The sequence below is a fragment of the Phoca vitulina genome, unplaced genomic scaffold, assembly GCF_004348235.1.
Source record: "Phoca vitulina isolate PV1807 unplaced genomic scaffold, GSC_HSeal_1.0 scaffold46, whole genome shotgun sequence".
NCBI classification, from domain to species: domain Eukaryota; kingdom Metazoa; phylum Chordata; class Mammalia; order Carnivora; family Phocidae; genus Phoca; species Phoca vitulina.
This window is the reverse complement of record NW_022589749.1, coordinates 3,923,299-3,945,336: the sequence shown is the minus strand read 5'-3', so window position 1 is coordinate 3,945,336 and position 22,038 is coordinate 3,923,299. Positions and strand designations below refer to the sequence as shown.

Here is a 22,038-nt window from a genome sequence, read left to right as displayed (position 1 = left end):
GGGGATACGGTCAGCATTCCCTAAGAGTACCTCAGAGGTATCTTCCTAGCCACTGATGCTCATTTCACAAGTTGTAATGCTGGCTTTCTGGCTTGGCATGTGATATGCAATGCTTTTGCAGAGACCTCAGAAACAGAAGCACTGCAGAGCCTCTTCTGCTTAGGTATTTTCTTTTATAGGTGTGGTGAAGCACATGGCTACGACTTTGCAGGAAACAAGGAACTGCAGCCATTTCTTCAACGGCGATTATCGGCTTCCCCTGTATCTAAGTTGTGCCTCACTTCTGTTTCCATGCTGTATTATGTACATTGTGTTTCAATGTCAAATTATAGGGTAATCTTTCCGAAGACATGTTAAATGGCAATTGAACTCAACTCATATAATACCAAAAATGCACACAATTCAATTGAAGTGACAACAATATAGACAGCTATGACCAAGTTCACTCATGTGCAGGCAGACGACAGCTATATCCTAACTGCCATCTGGCCAATTCCGAGATGCCATCATTTGTAAGGAGTATCCCTGATTTTAAAAATATAAAAATGTGGGAGAAAATGTGCATTTTGAAATTGATGAAATAAAGTAATCCCTAACATTATTGAATGAAATGACACATATTTTGTAAGAAAAGCTGTCAGAAAGTTGGATGTAATTCTTCTATCCACCAGTAAAAGAGCTATATAGCAATTCTTTATTCAATACTCAGGCAATTCTGCACCTGGCTTTTGCCTCTGTAATTTCCATACCATCAAGGAGGATGGGGACAATTCAAGCCTTCACCCAACTCATTACAGGTTAGATGGGTTAGTAAATGGCGATGGTTTCTGCTGGCCACAATGTAACTCCCTGTGGGCAGAGCCAATTTGGAGCACCGCAGCATCAAAAAATCACTGGCTTCAACTGCTTTTATTTTGAAAATGAATTTCTACAACAATCTTCCTTGCTCACAATGTAGAAAATCATTTTTAAAGCAACCCAATCTGTTTTCCCAAGATTATAAATTAACTTGCTTTTAGGGTTAAAGACGTGACTCCATTAAAGTTAGAATAGGAAATGTGGAATACCCAATAAGGTGGAAGTATTCTCAAGAAGCAAAACTGAAAAAGTATCTCCACAGTTTATACCCTAGCTCCGAGACTTAACTGTATTCATCAGGCAGGCAGGCAGGCAGGCAGGCAGGATGGATGGATGTAAAGACATTTCCATTGAAAGACTCCAGTGTATGGTAACAGATTCCTTCCTCCAATAATACTACCAATAACTACCAATAGAATCACTACTACCACCACCTACCACATTTGATTACCAGGTGCAGTATAGCATTTAATTATTGTAAAATCTATTATGAGATAGATGCTACATGCCAAATTTTATACATGAAGAAGCTAAGGCACAGTGAGAATGTCACCTACAGAAGGTCACACAACTAACTTACAACAGAGTAGTGAGTAAGCCCAGGTATATATCTGATCACAAGGCCAGAACATTTAACTATTACCATATACTGACTCTCATGCTGTCACATTTCTACAATTCTTTCCTCATTTTCAAAGTCCAGATACAGCCTGGAATCGATGAGCCTATTTAATGTTTCTTTATTCTCTAAGAGCTGTTATGAAGTTGAAGGTGTTCTTAAAAATCGATAATGCTTAGCATGAAAGTAATGGGGCATGTAACAGGTACAAAATCACATCAAACACTAAACGTGGTCTTCTACTGCCACACATCCTCACTTAATAAATACCATTTTAAATAAAGTATTCATACTCATATATATATGTCTTGAAGGTCAGAATTCAAAAGAATCATTTATTCAGTAACAGAAAAAACAATATGAATTTACAGTTTACGGACAGAAAAAACAAGGCTTTAGGTAGTATAATATAAAAGAAAAACAGATAAAATATCTCTGACTAAAGAAGTCAAAGTGTAAAGCTTGTTTCAAAACTCTTGCCCTTCTATGAAGTAAAAGCCACAAATTCTATTTGTTGATTTCATTCCAGTACAAACAAGGGGTTGAAGATAAAGGAGCAGCACATAGCCAAGACCACTCAAGTACAAAGGCAAAAGGCAAAAAGCTAATGAAAATCCTGAGTCTGACTCTCTGCACTAACAAATCTCCTGGAGTTCCCACTACAGATCCTACTTCTTTGTCAGGCAATGTCAAAAAAAGGTTATTATCACTAATACACAAAACAGCCATGGAAACTACTGACCCTTGAACCTGAAACTATCTGGTTCCAAATGATAGTCATAAATGACTTAGTGATTTTCAACTGCTAATCAGTTTCTATGTGATCAGTGATTTCCTATACAATGAAAGAGAAACATGCGAACACAAAATTGCTATGGGTGAAGTAGAGCTGACTCTTCAACATTCCAAGGGTTATAGGGGCTCCAACCCCCATGCAGTTGAAAATCTATGTATAACTTTTTGAATCCCCAAAAACTTAAGTACAAATACCCTATTGCTGACCAGAAGCCTTACCAATAGCATAAAGAGATTAATACAGATTTTGTGTTTTGTGTATTATATACCATATTCTTATAATAAAGCAAGCTAGAGAAACGAAAATGTTAAGAAAATCATAAGGAAGAGGAAATACATTTATAGTACTGTACTATATTTACCCCTCCCCCCCCAAAAAAAAATACAGGCGTAGGTGGACCTGTAGAGTTCAAACCATGTTGTTCAAGGGTCAATTGCAGTATTTTTACTCAGTTTTATAAGTACTGGATTTGCAACTGATTTATCTCTGCATGAGGAACCAGTCTCAAATGTCATGTTCAGCAATGATAGAGCAGAGAGTTAGCAAAGTTACCAAGTACCTCAGAGAAGGTTGGGACAAAATTAGTGAAGTCACTGAGCACTGTGGCCCTGACCCCCAACCCAACAGAGAATTAGTTTCTCAGTTAAATGTAAAGATGGGTAAGTATGAGGATGAAGTTTCTTTTCACTCAAGAAACAGGTAAAAAGAACTCAGCAACTATCACTATCAATTTTTACACTCTTCAATCTCCCTAGTTTCAACTATACCTGATGCAAAATACAAACTTCACTCAATTTCTCTTTCTCTCTCTCATACACACAAACACAGAGAGAGAGAGAGACAGAGAGAGACAGAGAGAGAGAGAGAGAGAGAGACATGGATGCTCCAAGACTAATACAGAAAGTATTTCCATCTGATGTTTTGTACTTTAGGTTATGGGAGGAAATAAGAGAGGAAGGGTGTGTCTTTGCTGAGGAAGACACTTCTACCACCTGACTGACACCTGGGACTATGTTGGCTCAAGAGCAGACTTATACTGAAGGACTAAGCCCTTGGTTCTCAATCATTTTGGGGTCATGATTCTACAGTATAAATAAATCTAATGGAAGTTATTATAGACTCCTCTCTCTCTCTCAAATAAATAAAATCTTAATAATAATAATAATTTTTTAAAAAATGGGGCACTTTGGTGGCTGAATCAGTTAAGTGGCTGCCTTCGGCTTGGGTCATGATCCCAGGGTCCTGGAATGGAACCATGCATCCAGCTCCCAGCTAAGTGGGGAGCCTGCTTCTCCCTCTCCCTCTGCCTGCCCCTCCCCGTTTGTGAGCATGCGCACGCACTCTCTAATAAATACATAAAATCTTAAAAAATAATAGTTTTTAAAAAGTTAGTATAGACCCTTTCTCCTGAAAAATTCATGGAAGAGCAAAACACTGCATGTAATTCCACAGGGTTGGTGAACGCTATGAAGCAGATCCTAGAGTGAGAACTTCCATTATAAAACACTACCACTGATCACTACAAACCCTGCTTTGGCCTGGAATCCCTCTCATCCCAGTCTATCCTGTCCTCCTCTAATTTAATTCTATTCATCTTTCTTGTCCCAGATCAGCCAGCACAGCACTCTAACATCCACAAATCAGCACTTTTATCAACAAGTTGTAATGATTCATTTCTATGGCTCTTTTTTCCCCATGAAACTATGAGAAATCTGGGGGCAGACATAGTACCTATCTTATTTACTGGCAATATTCAACAAACATTTAAATGCCTGTTATGTAATATGCTTTACTGCTCTATACTAGTAGGTGCTCAATAAATATCTGAGAAATGAATGCTATACACTAAGGAGTGTTTTCCTATTCACAACATAACAGTGTTATTCTTCGTGTTTGCGACCATTAATCATGGGCAGCCTCATACTATTATTTGAATTTTCTTGTGTGTATATGTTCCCGGCTAGTGAATAATGTTGGGAGGAAAAATAAAATCTACATATTTCACTTTTTTTACAGCCCATCAGCTCTCACTCCACACTAAAATTATAGTTGATACTCAACATGAAGGGAATCACATAGATGCTTAAAAAAAAAAAAAAAAGACAGGAAGACTAGCACAACTGTCCATATACTTTAATTATACTTGAAGAACAGAATTAAATCTTTTTGAGAGATAATTCTAAAGTATAAAAACTAAAGAACGTCAGAAATATAATTTCTCCTTTTTATAATCTATAAACTTTTATTATTTTTGAGGGACAAAATTTATAGTTAACTTGACAAATATAACCTATCAGACACTCCATCTATCAAAAATTGCTTCAAATCAACATCATAAATAGCACCAAGAATGTCAGTTAACCCTAGTTGTTCACTCAGTAACCCCAGTCATTACTGAGATTTCCAAAATTTCCTTACTATTAAGGTATGACATAATTTAGTAGTGTAGTATAATAGTATCTTGCAAGGTCACAATGTGATTCCAGATTTATAAAATGTTCTTTAAGCAATAATTCTAGGAAAGTATTTCTCTTTAGAAAATAATCCCCAGCCCCCTACTATCTCCCAAAAATCACTATTTCAAGAAGAAAACAGCTGCTGAAAAATAAAAATGAAATCGGGTTGTGTGTTTGTATGTGCACACACGCACGCACGTTTCTGGGTCATGCCGTATGACTCTAAATAATTAATTACAAGACCTTGACTCCAAAGTTGGCAAACCCCAATCAGTAATCCCAAATCCATGGCAGACCTGGTGTAAAATTACAAGTGCCACAGCCACAGCCTAGCTCAGCAAACTATTTCCCAGGTGGGACCACTAGGACATTTAGAAGGGAACGCTCTAGGTCCTTCTGTGCACCTCAAATTATGCGGGTGTGACAGTTTTCAAAGATTAAAAAGTCCAAGGACAGTGTTTCTCTACCACACCCTGAATCAAAGTACACTTCAGTGTTATTATCTGATTATGGAGCTGCTCAGATAGACTAAATTTCATCTAATTTCATAACAGAAATTCCTCACCAGCATCAAAGCCTCTACCTTACCACTCCAATCTATATCAAATACACATGCATAAAAGTATCCTTCCTAAAAACTAATCTCCTTCCTAGAAATTGCTCCCAATTCCCAACCAAATAAAAGAAAGTCCTATAATTTAAAAGCTGAAGAAACCTTTTTCAACTGATCCCTTCTATCTTCATTACTTTGGGTTCCTACTGTGCCCTAGTGGATGCTGTCACCTCTGGCCAAGCAAACCCTATCATTTCCATCCTTTCCAAAATCTCTGTAAGGTTAGGCATTTTTGTAGGCCTAGCCTCACCTGAAAACACCCATTCTAATGCTATTCCAAAGAACCTCTCCTCTAATTTCAAACTTTTAGTTTGAATCAATCCCATTGTGCAGCCACAAATTTTTTTTTTTAAAGTCTTAATTCTTTCTCTGTCCTAAAAATATTAAATAGATAAATTAATTGGTCTTAGGGTGAACACGTTTCTTTCTGGATATTTACAAGTAGATACATGCTTTTATTCACCTGTGTCTGTAATGTTTATAGTGATTCTTCCTTTAAAAGAATATGCCCCTTAGATCTAAAATCTCATTTTCCTACTTCCTTTAGAGAACTGCACACTACCACAACTCAATAAAATGGGAATTTATTGATTACTCATTTTCTGCTGTTATCACATTATACCCAAGGATTCTCAATGTTGCAAAATTCAATCACCATTTCTTCAACTAGGCCTGTTCCTACCACCATGTTCTAGTGAATATATTTATTATTTTGAAATTCTTGAGCCAGCACCTCCAAGGACAGTGCTCATTTGCCCTCTGATGATCACCTCTATTAAACCACAACACCACAGGACATTGAAAGCGAGTAATATACAAATATAATGTTACTGCTATCATAATTATAATTCTAATTTTCTCCATGTTATTTTTACTGTACTTTTCCAAATGAGTATCTTCCCTCTAAACACCAACTCCTGGCAAACCAAGAAGCTCTGGGCCAAAGGCAATTTTACAGCTGTGTTATAAACTACCATGGGGTGACTATGCTGGCAATCCATTAGGAAAGCAGCACCAGTGGACTACTCTGAAGGGCCATTATGTTTTACAAATGTCCAATACTCACAGATTAAAGTCTCCCTAAATAAGTATGGACAGGATAGAGCATAACAGCTTCAAAACACCCATGTAATCTTCTATTGTGTGCAAAGCAGTGATTTGCACTTTAGAGAAAAAAAAAAAAACCTTTCCATCAAAATCAGCTTATGTGTTTTATTCTAAAAACTTAAGACAATTAAAATTAAGGGGCGCCTGGGTGGCTCAGTCAGTTAAGCGTCTGCCTTCGGCTCAGGTCATGATCCCAGGGTCCTGGGATGGAGCCCCGCATCGGGCTCCCTGCTCAGCGGGGAGCCTGCTTCTCCCTCTCCCTCTGCCTCTCCCCCTGCTTGTGTTCCTGCTCTTGCTATCTCTCTCTCTCTGTCAAATAAATAAATAAAATCTTTTTTAAAAAAAAGACAAAATTAAAATATACTAACCACATTTAATTTGACAGCATTATGCCAGACACTTTTAAGCATTTCTACAAAGCTATATGAAAGCAAGATCTTCCTAAGTCCCATGTGTGATGCAAATCACTGAGGCAGCTCTAAAACTCTGGGTGATATGAACTGCACACATTTCCTGGCTTTTTTTTACAGCTCTCCAACCCAATGATTTATTTCATTGAGATAAGAATTAGGTGAGAAGGATACAGTATACTATGAAAATTAAACCAGTTATTATAACATGGGAGTAAGAGCCACTAAACCTGCAATATTAAAAATGCCAAATGAAGAAACTAGTGGAAGAGATCGCAGGTTTTAGTTTTCCATAATCTCTTCACAGCCTAGGTGTGAAGCAGCCTAAACTTGAGACACGAAGTGTAACCTTTAAGAAGTTCATTGTCAATACATAACAAAATCCCACTAAATTGCAAAGACTGATGAAAACAATCTGAACTAGGACATTATCAGAAAACGATAAGAAAATCAGCAGAGAGTCTATATAAGTAAAAACAAAATTAATGGTATTTTATCATTCCAAGTATTCTGCCAAAAAGGGATAATCGGTCCTTAGGAAAATAATAAGCACACTTAACTTGTCTCAGAAGAGGAAAAAATATGCATGACTGCATCATCTAAACCTGTAAAACTTAAAAGACCCAAACACTCTCAGATACTCAAATTCTGACTAAAAAAGTGAAGAATATACCAAAAGAAGCCAATAAGCCTCAAAGTTTTTTGTTTTAGAAACATATCTGTATTCTAGTAATATAACCAACACAAGTTTGGAGGATAGAGTATGAAAAGGGAGAAGACCTCAATCAAGAGGTATGACAGATTGTATATTGTTCCCAAATATGCTCTATCCCTCCCTGTCCCATTAACATCAAGTGTGGCCATGTGACTTGGGTACATCCTACAGATAGACAATACTTTCTCATCCATTTAACTTTAAGCTTGGTGGCAAATATCTCAGCCAGTGAAATGTGAGCAGAAATGACATACACCACTCCTAAACAGAGGCTTCAATGAGCTACTATGCATTTTGCCATTACTCTTTGCTCTCTATCAGGAGCCCAGCAAGTCTTTGAAAGGGCTGCTCCATCAGCATGATTCCTGCCTGGAGGCAAGAGGATATGAGGAGTGCTACCACTAAATGACTCACAGTGGGCAAGCAGCATGAGCAAGAAAAAACTTCAATTGTTGTAAGATAGTAAGATCTTTCAGGTCTTCTGTTACTGCAGCATAACTGAGCCTAACCTGACTGTAGAAGAGGCCACTGCAAAACTTCATTAAACACTTATGACATCTTAAAGTAGGCCAGTGGCAGTCAAAATGAAGAGAATGGGACTGACCAGAGGGATATCTGGGGGGTGGAGGGGTGGGGGTTGTCCAACATTATAAGAACTATAAACCAAAGAAACACAAGACTCAGGGTACCAAGCTATTAAACAGACCATCACAAGGAAGTAGGATTAGATGAATTATATATGAACCCCAAAGAAGAGGATTAAGATTTTTTAAAACAATTACAGGAAACAGATTTCTGCTCAGCATAAGAGACTTTCAAACAATGAACTTTCTAACATCTAACTAAAGGAATGTTCTAACATCTCTCTGAAAATGAAAAGAACTCCTTTACAAAGCTGTGCTCACACAACCAGAAGTTTTCAAGGAAAGGATGGATGACCACATACAAAGGATATTACAGAACGGGATTGCAGAATTATCTGGGTAAACAGGCTAATTGACTTAATGTTGTGTCCAATTCTGAAAATAGTATTACTGATAATTCTATTCGCTCATATTAACAGCAGTTAGCCATTTATGAGCTCTTATAATGAGAAAGGTACTGTGCTGAGCAAAACAATCCTTCACCATTTTATAGGTAAAGAACAAGGGCTCTGCAAGCTTAAGTCACTTGCCCAAGTCATATATTAAAATTCAGCTGGCAGAGTAGAGATGTAAAATATCTTCCATCTCTGAAAGAAATGAAGAAATGGACTTGTAGCAATGTGTGCCCCGTAAAGATATGTAATATTACAGCCAGATATATTAGCTTCTAACTGACACCTTGAAGGAAAATGCTCTTGGGTAATCACCAGTGAGGTTTTTGGTTTTCTTAATGAACAGATGACACTGGCTAGACATACACAGTGCAGTGTATGCAAATACTGGAGAGCTATAGGAGGCATAAGTAAATGAAAGATAAAATGTTTAAAGTTAAGTGTCTGCCTTAGCATTTAAAATATTCTACACACATCAATATAGTATTACCTCAGCACCAATCAATAGCAATAAAAATGAAATTATCTTATTCTGGGTGAAGTTTACAATGTTATCTTAATTTCTATAGTGAAATTATTTTTAATAAACCACTGCAGTAACTCATCATTCTGTATACACTAGCAACTGCTGCCTTGTGGGGAAAAAAAAATCAATTTATATGACTCCTACTTAGCTGTGAGAGCCTCTCAAGGTGGTTAATGGAATTCCCTTTTAATTAAGCAAATCCGTATGCTTAAAAATACAAAAAGCAGAAATAATAAATCACTAGTATGAGCTTTGTTAATATGCGAACTAGGAAAACAATAGTTTGGGAAGCACAAAAACCGTGCAGGTGATACATTCCTTGATGATCTGCTACAATAACCTCAATTCTGGCTTTCATGCTAGAACCTCAAAACACCCTCAATGGGAAACCCAGTCGATCTTTCTGAATAGAAATGGAAAGGTGTGACAGAAAATTGCCACGTCAGAAATAAGATAGTAAACTGTACTTCAATAAATTTAGGTTGGTTTACAGCAAATGGTCTAAGCTAGGGACAAACAAAAGGGCAAGCATATGTTAGCCAACCCAGTTTCTGGTGACAATGAATAAAGAGAGCTATAAACAACCGTTTAAAATTATTCCTCGCCTCATGAGCAGGATAATTTTCAATCATACAACACAGCTACTTAAAGTTTGGTGAAAAGAGAATATTATTTTGAAAGACAAAGGAATTATTACAATTTTTCAAAAAAAATCTCAACTTGTCCATTCTAACTATAGTAAGGGAGCAAAATAGCCTTGATTATTATTTTCTAAAAGAAATATGATTTCAAAATAAAGTCTTATAAGAGGATTCAAATCAAAGTATGCAAAATAATAAATTTATGGGTAAAGGAATTAACAATTCTTGAACAGTAACAATAGGTCAAGTATTATGCAGCACCTATCATATACATTATCTAACAAAAACTCAAGGTGCACAGTATAGTATACTTAATTTAAAGGTGTTTACTAAAGCTTAGTGAGGTTAGGGTAAGTGTCCAAGTAACAGACTGTGAAATCAAACCAAGGTCTAACCCAAAGTTCTTTAGAACTATCTGAAGCTTTATTACATGACATACTGCATATGTCACAATTAACTTTCTTATCAAATAATAACTTAACCTGAACTTGAGGGGTTTAAAGATTTTGTTTGTTCGTTTGTTTAACTGAGAGAGAGCGCACACGCACGTATGTGCGCTCCCATGAGCAGGGGGAGAAGCAGACTGCCTCCTGAGCAGGGAGCCGGACATGGGGCTCGATCCCAGGACCCTGGGATCACGACCTGAGCTGAAGGCAGCCGCTTAACCGACTGAGCCACCCAGGCGCCCCTGAACTTCAGTTTTTATCACAAATTTGGAATTCATGAGCAAAGAATAAATGAATTATCTGCATTTTTCTTCTCTCCCAGTTTTTCTGTTCTTCTAATTTTCTCCCATTTAAAACACAAAAGACTGAAAAGAATACAGTTTAACCACAAATTAATATTTTTTCTGAAAAAAATTAATGATATAAAAAACACAGTGAGCTATTTCTTAAAATATGTGTTTTATTCCACATACATTACAAATTTTCATCAAAAAGACTGTTTAGGGGTGCCTGGCTGGCTCAGTCGGTTAAACGTCTGCTTGCCTTCAGCTCAGGCCATGATCCCAGGATCCTGGGATTGAGCCCCGCATCGGGCTACCTGCTCAGCGGAGAGCCTGCTTCTCCCTGTCCCTCTGCTGTTCCCCCTGCTTGTGTGCTCTTTCCCTCCCTCTCTCTCTGTCAAATAAATAAAATCTTTAAAAAAAAAAAAAAAAAAAAGACTGTTTAAAAGTGCATTAATTATTATACAGATAATAAGAGCTTTGTTATGGCATTGGATTATAGAAACAGTCAAGTTTCCACATTTTTCTGAAAGGACTTTGTGTGTACTTTTGTTTTGTTTTGCAGTGGGAGAGAGAATTATCAAATATTTGAATTATTTAAGAGTACTCAACTCTCAAAATCAATGCTTCTAAAATATACTGCCTTAGTAACAGATGGGTGGCCTCTAGATCCACTCCAAAGCACAGAGGTGGGAACTGGAGTTCAGAATGAAAAAGATAAATTTGGTGGGAAAGGTCTTTCTGAGTGAATTAAATGGTGACAACTTATCAACTGCAACTTAGGTCCCCTAAGCATTGACACTGTAGTGACATCACCATAACTAACAGCTTGGATAAAAACTGAATAGTACCAGAATGTTCTTTCAGCTTGATCACCTGAAAGTACCAAATAAAGACTCAAAAAGAGAAGTGAAAAAAGTTTTTCCCGCAGAAGTTCTTAATTAACCCATTCTTTCTCATCTGTTTTTCCCCTTAAAACACTATCCGAGCCAGGAATATACTGTTATGCCATAAAGTAAGGGGGCACTAGAACAATAATGACAGGTCAAAAGGCCATACAAGCCATCATGAAGGGGCTTTCCCTAGCCAAATCTGGCAGAATTTATGCATCAAAATAAATGATGGTAGTAATGAATTATAATTCATTGAATAAAACAGAAATCCATTTCTCCAAACTTATATAGCTAAAAAGATTAAGGGAGATTAAAAACATACATATATGTGTACATACGAGAAAATGAAAAACTCTTCCTTACAAAAAGAATGTCAATGAAAGTAGAAAGAATGGTGACATTTGAAAATTAACATTACAGCCATAACTCTACTGATTTGGACAATAGAAAATAAAACATATGAGTCAAAATGTGATAATAGGATAATTACACAATCTCATTGTATCTGGCCACAAATTACTTAATAATTACAAAGACAGAATTAACAAAGGTCACAGTTAACAAGTACTTATTAATTTACAGTGTAGAAATCTGACAGAACACCACCTCAAACAAGTGATCAACAATGTTATTATCAATGACACAGAAAACACAAGCCTCCTGCTTTGATATACTGAGAAGGATACAACATCACTTCTATGGTATTACTACAAAATGCATAACCTAAATCTAGTCATAAGGAAACTATCTCAAACTGAGGGACATTATATAAAACATATGGCCGGAACTCATTCAAAACGTCAATGTCAAGAAAGAAAAAGAAAGGCTAAGGAATACTTCTAGACTTAAAAGAGACACGAAAACTAAAATGTATGATTATGGATTGGATCTTGGGGGAAAAGGGTTTAAGATATTAAGGATATAACTGGGACAATGATGACATCTGAGCTTAACTACAGATTAGATAATGGCATTTTATCAATGTTAGATTTCCTAATTTTCATAATTATACAGTGCTTACATGAGAGGCTACGCTTGTCCCTAGGAAATGTTCACCTAAACACTTAGGGGTTAAAGAAAGAACAATCTCAAGTGTGCAAAACACTCTTGAGTGGCTCAGGAAATAACTTTTAAATACACGTTAGTAGTAAAAGGGCAAGCAATCACACAAACTACAAAGCAAACTGGGCAAAAGAAAAACTATTGGCGAATCTGAGTAAAAGGATATATGAAGATCTTTGTGCTATTCCTGAAACTTCCCTAAGGTTGAAATTATATCAATATAAAAGGAATGAGATTTGTATGTCAAAGAATTTTGAGAATTACAGGAAAACCTGGGAATATCCAGCATTACACTGAGTGTCTCAAAACAACCGTGATGCTGTTCCTTCTCTTACCTTTCTAATAGATTGTGGATCGCTTTGAAGAGCAGTGTCCGACATTCATAGGAAAGGCCATTTTCCCAGAGTCCTTCCTCCACAACTGAAGAGAGTAAAACAAAGCAAAACAAAACAAAAATGAACCAGTTAGAAAGGCGTCCAAATAAAAATTAACTTTCAAAACATTTTTCTAAAGGAAAGTTGATGAATTCATTGAAATGAATTATCTCACGCTGAAACTGGAGAAAGGAAGTTAAATACTTGCCCAAAGTCATAAAATACCTATGTAAAGAAGTAAATAACGTTTCACTTTTAAAGTCTTCAGAATATATAAGCATGGTACAACCTCTCTCCAATAAAAGTCTTTCCAACCTGATTCTTCAAAATTTGAAATCATTTGAAATTCTCAAATTAATCTTTCTACTGAAAAGTGCCACAAAGACAAATTTTGTTAAAATTCTATTTAAAGATAACAAAATGTCACAAACTGATGCTAAGGTTAGCATCTGTATTTTTAGAGGATAAACTAAAAGGAGAAAATATTCAAAAATGTCAGTTATTCAAATTTCCTTAAATGTTCTAAAGGCAGTATCTCAACAGGATTTTAAGGACATGATTTTAGGGGAAATGCCAGGAAATTAAATCTTAATATAAAATCAAATTTATTTCCTAAACTCATAATTTCATTAATGTTTGACATTTTGGGAAATACTGTATTTGCCTTGGAAATACAACATAACACTGAGCCACAAGTAACTCCAACACCAAGAAAATCCAACAGACTAATGAATGCCCCATGCATTCCTAACATTCTTTTCATATATAAAAGGATATAAAACACCCTAGAGAAGACAGCTAATTTGCTTTTAAATTATATTAGCTCAGTTCAAGATAGCAAAAAATTGGAAGAATGGAAAGGACATTTACAGAATATTTTCTTTCCCTTTTACTTGTTATCTTGACAAAAGCACTCACCAGAGAAAATTTTGACAGAATTAAAACACATGTTAAATCCACAATGCATTTGTAATAGTTTTACTACACCAATAGACATCTCAAAATGCATCTCCATATTCTGCAAACACACAGAATTAGAAAAAGTGTATTTACATTCATGGGTTTTACCTATAGGACTTTTTTTTTAAATGATAAAACTGGATAATTTTATTCTTGGTATGTCAGATAGGTTTTTTATTTTCCTATGTGACTTAACCATGATTTACCAAATTTTCCCCAAAGCAACCTCTGTCAGAAACATTTTATTATTTATCACTAAAGAAATGGAAATAAAGTATAGCAAATAAACAAACATTCCTGCTAGCAACAGACTGCCTCTGTTCAAGACCAAAAGTTTCCTACAATCCTCTGAAGGTGTCATGAATCTGTGTTCTCACACATTTATCTTCTAGACAGAGCTTTACCTGGGTGAGAAAGAGAGCTAACATTTCAATAAAATGAACACCCCATATTAATTTGCTTTTCCTTCCTAATGTGTTCACTGACTGTAAGACACCATCACTTTAAGAAGCACGATTTTTTTATACATCACTGAAGGTGAAGGGGTAGAAGTAAGCTGCCATTTAAACTATAACATGGCTCTTATAATTTAGAATTTTTAATCTGCAATTATTTAAAGAGCTCTTTTATATTTATTGACATGTTTTTCTTTTTTTAAGATTTAGAGAGTGCATGCGCGCGTGTGCGCATGCGCGCGAGAATGTCGAGGAGAGGGGCAGAGAGAGAGGGAAAGAAAAGCAGAGAAGCAGACTTCCTGCTGAGCACAGGGCCCAATGCTGAGCTGGATCCCATGATCCTGAAATCATGACCTGAGCCAAAGCCAGGAGTGGGAGGCTTAACCGAATAAGCCACCCAGGCGCCCTACTGACATGTTTTTCAAGTATCATTATTGTACATACATAAAACAGATAATATAAGCCCCCCCCCAACAAAAAGTTTAAAAATTCCAGGGGTGCCTGGGTGGCTCAGTCGTTAAGTGTCTGCCTTTGGCTCAGATCATGATCCCAGGGTCCTGGGATCAAGCCCCACATCAGGATCCCTCCTCAGCGGGAAGCCTGCTTCTCCCTCTCCCACTCACCCCGCTTGTGTTCCCTCTCTAGCTGTGTCTGTCTGTCAAATCAATAAATAAAATCTTAAAAAAAAAATAAAGTCAATTCTTCTAAAACGAATCTATAGAGTCAACTCAATTATAATCAAAAATCTCTGCAGGATTTTCTATACAAAGAGAAAAATTGCATTTATATGACAAAGCAAAGGAACTAGAATACCCAAAATAATGTGGTAAAAGAAAAATATGGCTAGGAGATTTACACCACCTGATTTCCAGATTTACTACAGAACTAGAATTGACAAGATAGTGTGATATTAGAAATAGGATATACAGATCAACAACAGAATAGAGAGTCCACAAATAGACCCACAAACATATGGTCAATCGACTTCCAAAAAAGGTGCAAAGGTAATTCAGTGGAGAAAGAACAGTCTTTTCAACAAAGGGTGCTGAAATAAATTAATATCCCCATGCAAAAAAAAATGAGCTTCAAATCATAGATCCCACCACATAGAAAAATAAACCCCAAAATGCAAAACCTAAAACTATAAAATTTCAAAAACATAAGAGAAACTTTATATAAGCTTAGGTTAGCAAAAATTTCTTAGATATGACATCAAGAGCATGATCCATAATGAAAAATTGTTCAATAGGGCTTCATCAAAATGAAGAACTCTGCTCTTCAAAAAAAACACGGAAAAGTTATGTTCAGCTACAGAGAAGACAAGCCACAGATGAGGGATAAGCAGTTACAAATCACATGTCTGACAAGAGCTTGTATTTACAATATGATACTCTTCTTTAAAAATCTCAAAACTCAACCCCAAGGGAAAAAAACCATTCTAGATAATGGCCAAAAGATTTGAACAAACCCTTCACCAAAGAAGATACATAAACAGCAAATAAAAACATGAAGAGATGCTCAAAACATCACCAGTCATTAAGGAGATGCAAATTAAAATCACAGTATCATCCATTAGAATGGCTTAAAAGAAAAACTGAAAATACTAAGTGCTAGTGAGCATATAGAGTAATTGTAATGGTCATGTACTGCTGATAGGAATGCAAAAATAGTACAGCCACTTTGGAAAAGCTGACTTTGGCAATTTTTTCTGAAGTTAAACATACACTTGTCATGCAGCCCAGCAATACCCATCGTGTGTGTGTGTGTGTGTGTGTTCAAGTAGAATAAGAACTTGTGTCCACATGAAAAACTGTAGCAAATATTTATAGCTGGTTTGTTGCTGCTGTTGTTGTTTTTCCAAAAATGTCAGGAACTGGAAACCACCCAAAAGTCCCTCAACTGGGGAAAGAACAAACAGTAGACAATCCATACACTGGGATACTATTCAGAAATAAAAGGCGCCTGGGTAGCTCCCTCAGTTAAGTGGCCGGCTTTTGATTTCAGCTCAGGTCATGATGTCAGGGTCTTGGGATCAGTCCTGCATAGGGCTCTGTGCTCGGCAGGGAGTCTGCTTGAAGATTCTCTCTCTACCTCTCTCCCTCTGTCCCTACCCTGGCTCACACGCCCATGAGCACTTTCTCTCTCTCTCAAATAAATAAATCTAAGAGAGAAAGAAAGAGAGAGAGAGAGAGAAACAGAAAAAAAGAGAGAGAGAGAAAGTAATTAATTAAAGGAACTGATACACTCAAAACATGGATGAATGTCATGCTAAGTGAAAAAAGCCATCATACTCAAAAGGCCACAATGCTTTATGATTCATTCATATGGCATGCTCGCAAAGGCAAATTTAAGGTAATGTAAACTGTTCAGTGGATTCCCATTCCCATCCCTGGAATGGGAGTGGTTGATAACAAAGGGACATGGGAAATTTGGGGGATCATGGAACTATTCTACATCTTGATTGTGGTAGTGGTTATACATAACTGTGTGCATTTGGCAAAACTTACAGAACTACAGACTAAAAACAGTAAAACTTAATCTTTTACTGCTCTACATAAACTCATTTTACTATTAGACACAGCTTGTGAACCTATGCCATTATGAATATACTTACATTGATTTTTTTATATTTTTAGTGTTGAAAATGAGAACAGGATATGAATCAGAAGGACTCCTACTCTAAACCTATGTACACTGAACATGATTTTTTTATCCAAATGATATGGTTTATTTGGTTAACCTTCATTTACAAATTATTAAAAGCAAAAAAAGTTTCACCCACAAGAGACTACAGACTAAAGTGGTCCACCCTTACAATACACTACAAACTGTATTAAGTACTTTGTATTAAATACTGCAAATACAAAGAGAACAAAAATTTCTCTAAAACATTTCTCAAAAAATTTTTAAATACTGAAAGTTTGAAAATTACCTTTATATTAATATCACTTTTACATGTTAATTCTCATATCTTCCTTTATATTATATAAATTTATATAAAGTTTAGGCACCAATTTAATAGAATACTGGGAAGAAAATAGTAACACAAAGTAAAACAAATCAGACTACATTAAGCTCTTGTTTAAGTATACTAAAGCTTAAGAAACAGAGAATTATAAATTATCCTATAAGCTAACCAGTAAAATTTAAAATATAAGTCAGCAGAGGTAATGTACAAGTAAGGGCACACTATTTGGACTTCAAATGAACACCTCAATGTCATCTTACATACTAAAGATTCAAGAGCAGTCAATAACTTATTGAAGTCAACAACTGTAATCAAGGATAACCCCTCTACTAAATAATATCCATTAGGCCATGCATTTAAGGATAATGCATTATTTTGCTACGCTTTTAAATTTTCTGTTTTTATATAGCAAGCATACTGTGGAAAGGAACAAAAGTCAGACCAAACTTTCTTATCTACTTCATGTGCAAAATTTCCAGAAATACAAGAGCAGTGGATGTTTCAATGAATCTCTAAAATGTAAGTTAAAGCTAGAACAGCATTTTTGGAATCTAATAGATATTTGGCCAACACACACTGGCCCACAGTTCTTGGCTATGTTATGCCTCAAGCACCAGGCTAGAAATTAGGAATGCTTTCAAAAAGCTAATAGAGATTTTGAAAACCACTGTAAGGCAACAATAACTTCAAATCCTTTGCATTACAGTTATCAAACACCTTTTAAAAAAAATTAAAAAGTCTTTTATTTTAAAATAACAGTAAGATAAAATAACTTATAGTCAAGGCTGATTTTCTACCTAGGAAACAATCTTTCTCAGTTTCTGAGGCTTTATACTATGTGCCAAGCTTTGAATCGAGCATTACCTATAAATGGGGGATGGGGAGAACGTTTTCACCACAATGCCATGATACAGAGTAAAGGACATGTGGCATTCACTTTAGCCACTCAGTATCTGACTTCTTCCTATCACTGGGAATTGCCTATTTCATAAGTTCTCCTGGGTGTCAAATATGGTGACCCCTAACAGGAGCTGAAACAGATGCTCTCTTCCATCCTCTCCTGCAAAAGGGACAAGGACATATATGCTAAAGTCCACTAGATGCTCCTGCACCACACCTTTGACTCTGGATCTAGTGACACAGAAGAGAGCAGACACAGAGATTTCGGTCACCACTAGAAAGAGAAGCTGTAAGATCAAGTTTCTGGTGCTAAAGCAGCAGAGGTACGGCAGCATCTAGCGCTCAGTGCTGACAGCACTAGTATTCTCATCAGACCAATTCTGCAGCACCAATCCTAAGATTGACAAATAGTTCTGCGAACACTCAATATTCTTTTAATCAACTCCTTTTTTTAGTTTGCAACTAAGAATTCTGACCAATACAGTTTATTCTAATCTCCATTTTATAAGTAAGAAAACTAAGGCTTACAGATCTTAAACTTGCCCAAGAATCTAATAAATCCAAGAATCTAGAGGCATATATAGCTATATTCAGAAGCTAACAGGATCAAATGTATTTTATGTCTACTTTTTATAAACAGTAAATATACAAATTATCCCATTAATTAAACTCCACAAGGGGAAGTAATTTATTTTCATAGCTGCAGTGATATCTGTAAATATGTGTTGAGTTGTGACCTAATATTGTATGTGCAGATACCTTTCAAATTTCATTGGATTTAGCTTCAATCTAAAATCTCCTTATATCCAGTTAAGAGGATTAGTGGCAAAGCTGAGATTCAAGTCCCAGTTTTCTGACTCTAACACCCATGCTCCTTCCACTATACCACACTTCTCCATAGGGTTAGTGTTACATTAACCCATCCCATCTGCCTCTTTTATTCTTAATGCTAGCTACAAAGGCAACCTTCAACACTGAAGTCAAATTTCCCTTTGGATCCACAGTTTGCACCTTAAATTAATGTTTTCTAAATAGCTGCAAGTAATTTTTTCAAAGGTAAAACAAAATTGAAATTGCTTCTGTAATCTATTTATACAATTCCATGATAAAATGAGAGAAAATCACATTTTAGCTTTTTTAAACTATTTTTTTCTGAAACATCTTCCTCCCAAAGTGAAATTTAAACTAACATTCCATTTGCTTGATACTTAGATTCATCTGAAAGTAAGGAGGGTGTGGGGGAGAGCCATGGACCAGGTACTAGTTAGTCTAAATTAAGTTTCTGTAAATGAAGGGAGATGCATTCAATATTTAATTCTCTATCTCCCTTCTAAGGTGGACTGAGAAGAAAAGCAACCACCAAGAAATTTATAAGAAAGCCTGCAGGTGGCTGGAACACATCATCATGAAACCTACAATCTCCCCAGGGTATACTGTCTCCATCTTTAAAATTAAGAAAAGCCTTTCTAATTCTTCTGATCTTTCCAGTTTACATTTAAACACTTATTAATTCTTTAAGAATATAAAGTAGCAATAAGACTATCTCTATAGACGACTATTTATAAATCTACTTAGATGTAATGGAAGAATTTTTCTAAAAGTTTGTTAGTCTCTGAAAAGAAAGCACCAAAAGACCTAAAACGTGTATACAATAAATGAGTGGCAAGATTCAACCAAAACAAAGAATTCCTGAATTAAAACATTCTCCTGTTGTTATGAGGTCTATTACAGCCAAGCTAAAACAGAAAAATAAAATTTAAGTAGTACCACAGCTGCCTATTTACAAAGAAAAACTATTTGGCACTAAGTTATCTCACTTAAGCTGTAAAAGCTGTAATCAGAATTTGTTTAAATTGCTGTTATTCAACATTTTTTAATATAGTAATCCTCATAATCAAATATTTAAACTGCAAAAGTACTATATAAATGTTTTTTTTTTTTTTGAGGAGACAGTGTTTTAGAAAGGAACATTTAAACAGTAGTAATTACTACTCAGTGCCCAAATAATTTTTCAAAATCCTCACAAATTGTAATATAACTTCTTTCAACTTTAAGAAACATGGCTCCTTGCAGAATTAATAAGCTTCTTTGAAAGAAAAACCATATAAAAGGTTCAGGAAAAAAGTCAATATGGCAAAATATCAAAGCAGCATATACTTCAATGATTTTGTGTTTCCCAGCAGAGATCTTGGAAAGATATCCCTTCCAATTCAACAAATGAAACTGACATACTTTACTTGAAGGGGTAAAAGTGGGAGGAGGGAGAATGGAATCGGGTAGGGAGGAGCATAAAAATTGTGAAACCCTGAAGAAATTCAAGCTCATGCTTTTAGAATTTAGGTCACCCTGCCTTACACAGTTTAAAAGTAGAATTACTTTCAAAGAATACATATTTCCTCTGAGCTATGATACATATTTCCTTTTAATGTATCATATTGCAGCAACAGCTGAAATGAACGTCTAGACATCAAAAACACTTCTTACTCCCACCTACTGCTTTTTTACCTCAGGCATCAAAACTAATGAAACCTATTATCCAGAACATTGAGTTCAGTAACCACATTGGCCTTTGCAAATATTGAAGGGGGGGAGGGGCACTTTCAGGGATGGCACTCCTTATTCAGCCATTAAAATTACTGAAAATCAAATTTTGTTCCAAACTCCAGAAATACAAATAGATTAAAGCAAGAAACATGAAACAAGGAGATTACTTCCCAGGTAGATTTCAATGACAAACTGCTAAAGATAGCACGGCTCTGAATGCAGGATTTATAATTTGCCCACTGCCTTTGTTTTCTATCTGATCTGCAGTTTATAAAGCATACTAGTTTTTTTTAGCTGCTTTATTTTTTTAACTGCTTTAAATTGTTAAATCCCCTAACAACTGCATAAGCAGATAGCATAATGAAACATTTATCAATTTAATTTTATGGGTTGCATCAAATGAAATGCTTTAAAGATAAATATAGAGAATTTTGAAGTATCTACTTTCTTAAAATTGACGCGAAAAAACTGAGTAACAAAGCAGCATAATGCTACATTAATTCTGAAAATAGCATTATACCCATAAAAAATCCAATTACATACAACACAATTGATCACAGTTATGCTGTCATCAATTGCCTTGTAAGATCTATATTTAAAGTCATTAATAACTAAATGGACTTATTACTTATATCAAATTCAACCTACTTAGAGCTCTGATTTCCTTGAATTACTTGTGGGTGTAGAATATTTGGTATCACTTAACAAATCTATACTGAAAATGGATTTTAACTTTCCCAATGTCAATTAATCAATTAAATAAGAATTAGAAGATACAGATCAAGATACTCCCATTTGTTTTGACCTATTTGTAACTTTAAATAATTACAAATATTGTTAATATTTTGTTTTGACCTATTTGTAACTTTAAATAATTACAAATATTGTTAATATTCATGGGACTGAAGCACAGCTGTGATTCAAAATTCTTTCTAATTTTTTTTAATTTGAATAGTTGACAATGTCACATTAGTTTCAAGTGTACAACACAGTGATTCAATTTCTCTATGTTATGCTATGTTCACAAGTGTAGCTACCATCTGTGATTCAAAATTTTAATAGTATAATGTTTTACTAAGGAATCTCTAACAGCATGAGTTCTCTGCCAGTTGCAGGATAACCAGAATTTTAATGACAGTTTCTACACAGTATTACAGCAGTTGAGACATGACCCAAGTTAGCATTTCAATGGATCACAGGACTCCATGTAAAGCTACTAAACTTTAAATTGAAGGAGACCATAAAACTAAATTTCTAGATAAACTGAACAAGACCTTCAAAAGACAATTGCCACAGAAAACAATCAGGCTGCAATGTTTCTTTAATAGCTACACAGTGGAAAAAAAAAATCTTGCACAATGGCTGTTACTGACTTCTA

At 35.5% G+C, this 22,038-nt stretch overlaps 1 protein-coding gene across 2 annotated transcripts in view; it reads right to left on the bottom strand.

The window, feature by feature from the left end:
• MED13L (mediator complex subunit 13L) overlaps positions 1-22,038 on the bottom strand; it is a 307,633-nt gene that overhangs the window by 147,150 nt on the left and 138,445 nt on the right. For both annotated transcript variants that reach the window (XM_032431544.1, XM_032431545.1), the window contains exon 3: positions 12,795-12,879. In XM_032431544.1, coding sequence (XP_032287435.1) covers positions 12,795-12,879 — 85 coding nt within the window. The remainder of the gene's footprint in view (positions 1-12,794; positions 12,880-22,038) is intronic.